This window comes from Heloderma suspectum, chromosome 4 (assembly GCF_057233095.1).
Source record: "Heloderma suspectum isolate Gila_16-S chromosome 4, 16-S_ref, whole genome shotgun sequence".
Lineage (NCBI taxonomy): Eukaryota > Metazoa > Chordata > Lepidosauria > Squamata > Helodermatidae > Heloderma > Heloderma suspectum.
This window is the reverse complement of record NC_139461.1, coordinates 267817348-267823347: the sequence shown is the minus strand read 5'-3', so window position 1 is coordinate 267823347 and position 6000 is coordinate 267817348. Positions and strand designations below refer to the sequence as shown.

The 6000-nt window shown below is 44.1% G+C and overlaps 1 protein-coding gene across 2 annotated transcripts in view; it reads right to left on the bottom strand.

Moving 5' to 3' along the window:
* Positions 1-3054: 3054 nt before the first annotated feature.
* LOC146348682 (deoxynucleoside triphosphate triphosphohydrolase SAMHD1-like) overlaps positions 3055-6000 on the bottom strand; it is a 51250-nt gene continuing 48304 nt past the window's right edge. For both annotated transcript variants that reach the window (XM_084853788.1, XM_084853787.1), the window contains exons 13-16: positions 5154-5261; positions 4938-5042; positions 4239-4376; positions 3055-3257 (exon numbers count right to left, since the gene is read on the bottom strand). In XM_084853788.1, coding sequence (XP_084709914.1) covers positions 3159-3257; positions 4239-4376; positions 4938-5042; positions 5154-5261 — 450 coding nt within the window. In that variant the 3' untranslated portion in view covers positions 3055-3158. The remainder of the gene's footprint in view (positions 3258-4238; positions 4377-4937; positions 5043-5153; positions 5262-6000) is intronic.

Genomic DNA, 6000 nt, shown 5'->3' with positions numbered 1-6000 from the left:
TTGATTCGCAGTGGGGGGGAGGCACGCCGTCCCTCCCCCCAAAATTCTGGCCGGGGGGGAGGCGTCCCATCCCTCCCCTCCCCCGAAATTCTGGCCAGGGGGGAGGCGCCCCGTCCCTCCCCCCCGAAATTCTGGCCGGGGGGGAGGCGTCCCATCCCTCCCGCCGCGAATCCTGGCCGGCCGGGTCTGCAAATGGTGGCGGCCATAGCCGCCGCCGTTTGCGTCCCTGCAGTCAGCCATGACAGGCTACGTAAATGTTTATGTAGCCTATCACGGCTGAGTTAAAAAAAAACCAAAAAAACGCACATATGCAAATGGCGACGCCCATGGGTACCGCCATTTGCATTCCTTATTTTGGCACGTCTAGTCTACGTAAACATTTACGTAGACTACGGCGAAAAGAAGGGGAACACAAATAGCGTAGGCGGCAAAAATAAGGGGAACGCAAATAGCGTAGCGTCTATGCTATTTGCGTTCCCCTTATTTTCGCCGTAGTCTATGTAAATGTTTACGTAGACTAGACATGCCAAAATAAGGAACGCAAATGGCGGCGCCCATGGGCGCCGCCATTTGCATACGTGCGGTTTGTTTGGTTTTTTTAACTCAGCCGTGATAGGCTACGTAAACATTTACGTAGCCTATCACGGTATTTTTTTTAAAATCTAGCCGTGATAGGCTACGTAAATCTTTACGTAGCCTATCACGTTTTTTGTTGTTGTTTTTTTTAACTTTGAAATGGCAGCGGCCGGTCAGAAGACCGGCCGCCGCAGCCACCACCGCGGAACCACCACTGGAGCCGCCTCCGCCAGGGAGATTCGCCCAAGGTAAGTCCCATTCTGGGGGGGGGGGGGCAGACCGTTTCGCCACCGATTTCGGGGGGCCGAATGCGCTGGCATTCGGCCTCCCCGAGATTCATGGCGAAATTCTCTGACATCCCTACCAAGAAGGCTGTTATCGGCCTTTGACTCATTTGCACATGCTCAGAGGCTTACTGGCATGGGAATTGCACCAAAAATGAACTTAAGCAAGCATCATGGATCTCTAGGCCCCTTTAACACTACAAATGACTTGGCTACATTCTTGGGGCCAAAACAGAGCGTGACGATGCACTGCAACTTTTTGTTGTATTTCTCATTTGTTCCCTCCAATAGTAGACTCAGCTGAGTGAGTGTCTATCAGCCTGGAAGTAAAACAGACCCACCTGTGGTTACTACTTGGTGGTGCTGCCTAGTTACACAGAAATATCTAAGTTCGTAAATTAAACGGAAAATATTTTTTTAAAAATCCAAAACAAGCACCTGTAAGGCCCCAAGATTTATAGAATGTTGACGGCAGTTGAGCCTAGAGAGAGAAAAACGGATCTAAAGAAGGGAGAGGCAAATGTTTTGGTCCTGTAGGCACATTTGGCAACTGTCCTGGGCATACCATAAAATGGCTGCCATGGAAGGTGTGGGTAGTTACAAAGGATAGGTAACCTGCCCAAAAGACCAAGTACAAGGCAGAGGTGGGGTCTGAACCTCAACACACTAAACAACTCCTTTGAACCAACAATTTTTAGTGGCAAGAGAAACCTGTTTCAGAAGGCAAACTGTTTTTCTCTCCCCACCCCTCTGCCAGCCAACTCATTCCCCCCTATCTATTTTTCTCTCGCTCTGGATCACCATCCATACACACACTCTCTCTCTTCCTGGCTCATCATCCATAGATTCCCTCTCCCTCTCCCTCTCCCTCTCTCTCTCTCTCTCTCTCTCTCTCTCTCTCTCTCACACACACACACACACACACACACACACCCATCCATCTATTAATCATCCATTGCCCTCCCACACACACACACACATGCACGCAAGTACAACATGCACTTATGTATGCATCAATGCATACACACTCATCCCTCCCTTCTCCTTTTCACTGCAAGCAGATGAAAATCCACATTCACTTTTTTTCAGAATCCCTCAAAAATCTTCCCTGAACCCTTTCACTCTCCCACTCTTTTTCACACACATGCAGCCCTCATCTATTCAGACATACAAGCATGCAATCCTCCCCACCCCCACTCCCGGTTGTTCCCAGTTGCCCCCCTCCAGCTCCTGCTTCTCTCCCCTCCCTCACCACTGGCTTCCTTGACTCCCCAGTTGGCTTACCCTGCTCTCCCTACCCCCCCCAACTGCTGTCTTTAACCCCACACTGCTTACTAAACAGAAGTGACAGGAGTGCCCTTTTCTTTCCCCCCATTCTTTTGGTGGCTGGGTGTGTTGCAAAGGAAAGCATCAGCCTGCAGCTGCCCTTCATCTTCACAGCTGCAGGCTGATGCTTTCCTGGCCCAGAGGCATTCATGGCAAAAGAAGATGGCAGCTGCTGGAGGCTCTCACTTTGCTTTGCAGCAATCCCCGCTGTCAGTAAGGAAATTTGTTAATTAAAAAAAGGGGAGAGAGGCAGGGTACATCAGTGGGTGACAAAAATGGTGTCTGGAGGCAGCGCATTGCCTACCCTTGGTCTACAGGGAGTAGAAGTTGGGGAGAATGTGTGCATCTACCAATTAGCTCTATGGTGGTGAACAACTGAGGACAGTTGAAACACGGCTATCAGGCAGTGGAGGCTGGTGGCTCAGATGTCAGTGGGGCAGTGAATCTGCCCCAGGTTTCAGTCAGAACTCTATAGGGGCTATCCAAGAGCACCTTGGATAGCTCTTTTAGAATTCTGACTGGTTCTGACTGAATTTCAGAGTGGATTCACACACACACCCAATAACATCCGAGCCACCAGCCTCCGCTGGTAGCTTCCTACACTCTACTGCTAGCTCAATGAAAGGCTGGGAAATCTCCCTCACAGGCAAACACTGCAACAATTTCTTACAGGCCTCATTTATGTTTATAAAACCATGGCTCCACTGTGAAATCCGTTTTTATGTCAGAATTTGGTAATATATGCAGTGCAATCCTGTGTATGTTTAAGTGGAAGTAATCTCCACTGTGTTCAAAGGAGCTTTCAAATAAGTGTGTTAAGGATCACACCCTTAGTTGTATTAGCACATACAATTTTCTTTTCTTCTTTGGTCTTTGCAATATTAATAGGTTTTTTAGCCATATGGACAGATAACAATTTTTGCTAAAACCTGTGAAGCAATCATTATCAGAATGCTTTTGCTCAAAAGAAATTTACATTTTGGGCTTTTTGATTTCACCATGCTTATTCGAACCTTGCTTTTCTTCGTCTTCATCTGCCTTGCGCTTTAAATGGATGAACCCCCAAGCAGCCTATCAAAGCATCAAAATGAAGAAAAGAAATTCAGACTTGCAGTAATACATTTTCTGAAGATTGGAACATGTCACTCAAAGAGCCTTTTCACTAAATATGTTCTAGGGAGAAATAGCAACCTGGTATCAGTTTCTAGCATGTGTTGCCCCTCTGCCCCACAGTGGGGAGAAAGCAATGGGCTGGGCCATGGTTATCTGTGGTGGTCCCCCCACTCCCTTCTTGACAGAAATACCATCAACTAATCTTATGTAATTAGCATTTTATTTGCAAGTAAGTGCCTTAACATAGCAGATACTAAACTTCTAGTTGGTGGTAGTGCTATATTTGTTCAATAATGCAACCATAAGGACTAGACTTGTCCTTCCCCAAACTGATTTCTAGGATTTTCAGCCTTCCCCAACCTGTGTCACTCCAAACCTTTGGACTACAATGTCCATCTGTCCCAGCCAGAATGGCCAATGGCCAAGGTTGATGGGTGTTGTCATCCAGAACATCTGGAGGGGCCCACATTGGGGAATGCTGCTCCAGAGGCTTCACAAGCCCCCTTGATTTATAATGTGTAGTATTGTAAAGAGAGAATTATGGATTTTTGATAGACTTATGATGTGATTTATATAGAAATTTTTATAATAAGGAACTATTTTTTAAAAGTCTCTTGGGTTCAAGCATCTAGGGCCTGAACTAGTAGGCTTGCATGAACATCTCACCAACACCTTCTCCAAAGATACTAAACTCCCCATGTAGAAAGCCAGAGAACACTGTTCCCATCCCATCCACAGCCACTAAAACAATCCACTGAAGAATACAGAAAAATTAAGTGGTGTGGGACAAAAGGGATCTTGAGAATCAGGCAGATCTGAATCTCTACATTGAGACACACACAGATGTTCAACACATTTAAGGATTGCAACCTCCATAATGTTTATCTGGAGATGACATATTCCAAGTGTAAAACCTGTGGTCACCTAAGAATTTCTTACCTGTGGTTTAGGGAAGCCCTTGTCCTCACACCACTGGCCTAAGCATTGTTTAGCAATCCCGATATACTCCTCATCATTTCTCTTAAAATAAACTCTAATTAGTTGCTCTTCAAATTTTCCTGGTACAATCTTTGGAAGCTAAAGATAGAAGGCAAACAGAATTAAAACATACCCCCACCCCAACTCTATGTTTTCAAACGGAGGGCTCCTAGCACTACCAATTAGAAGGCATTCTGCAGCTATTCTGTCTTTTCTTCCTTAACAGATTGTTTGCAATAAGAAAAAAGACAGAAGAAGCAGTGAGAAAACATGGGAGGGTTATGAGTGGAAGATGACAGTGTCTGAACTCCCAGTAAATTCCGTGAATGAGGCAATGCACTGGTCTGATAAAAGCCTCATCCGGAAGCACACCTTGTCACAAAGTCTAATTAATTTCCCAAAGCTGCAAAATACACAATTATGAACTGCTATAAAAGTACCAGTAGCAGCATCTAGTTGAAAGAATGCTATAGCTTAACAGCTAGGAATTTTACTTTTAAAACAACTTGCATACAGTCAGCACTGATATAGTAAGTCATATTAGAACTGTGTTGCAACCACTGGCATATCATTTTGTCGACATTTCTACATATATCTAGAACATGTTCAGATGTCAACATAATAATCTGGCAAAACCCCATCACCCAATCTTCTACTTACTTGGTCCTTATTCATTTTGATTGCCTGATCGATGTCTGACTTGCTGTAGAAATAAACTTCATTGACAGGGTTATTCCCTTTCATTCCATAATCCATGTTGATAACCTTCACAGAGGCAAGCCAGAAATAAAATGTACTTAAGTATGTTGTAGATGTGTGCTTAGAAATGAAAGTAATATATTTTAAGTATGTTTTTAAAGAAAATTTCATATTTACATCAACAATAAAGTCGTTAGCCTTCAACTCAACAGCCTTCAATTTATTTCCAGATGTTTTCTCTGGCTTTTTCTTAACTATTTCATCAGTCAGTCCAGCATACAAGTCCTGGAGGGCATAAAACCTTTCAGTTTTAGTTTATTCAAATGACAGATGAGCACATCATTTTCAGAAACTGCTTAATTAGACCTATGACTATTTTGGCAAATGCAGTACAGTTTTCAAAGTAATTTCCCCCACACCCACGCACATTTACTTATGTTATATGCATCTTATACTGTGATCAATAAAAATATTTGGTATCACCATACATAATTCTTTAAATAAGTGGTGATGGCTTCTAATGCAACCATCTTCAACTACCAAGAACAGACAGAGCTCTTTTTCAGGCAGACTAAGGCCGTTAGTTCTCCATTTGAGAGGAAAGTTATAACATTTTACCATAGAACAGTTAATACTTTCACCAGCAAGCTGATGCAAGCTCTTGTTCTAAATATTTAGTATCTATAAACTTTTTCCAAAGTCCATTAGTCCAAATGCCATCCAGGATGCAAAATAGTAGGTAACTAGGATTTCCACCGATAATAGAGACCCCCTAGCCATGTAGAAGAACAATGGGAGGTCAACATGATCTCCAGTTCCTTCCAAAATCATAGTGGCCAGAAACTAATACGTACACATGTCCCTCTAGCAATGGGATAGGCAACATGGTGCACATGGACCCCAGTACAGCCTCTGAGGCACCCGCTGAGGTACCCTACCCCTCACACTTTTAAAACACCAAAAACAAATTTTCTTACTGGCACCAGGAATTGCTTCATAGCAAAGTGAGGGCCTCCAGCCACTG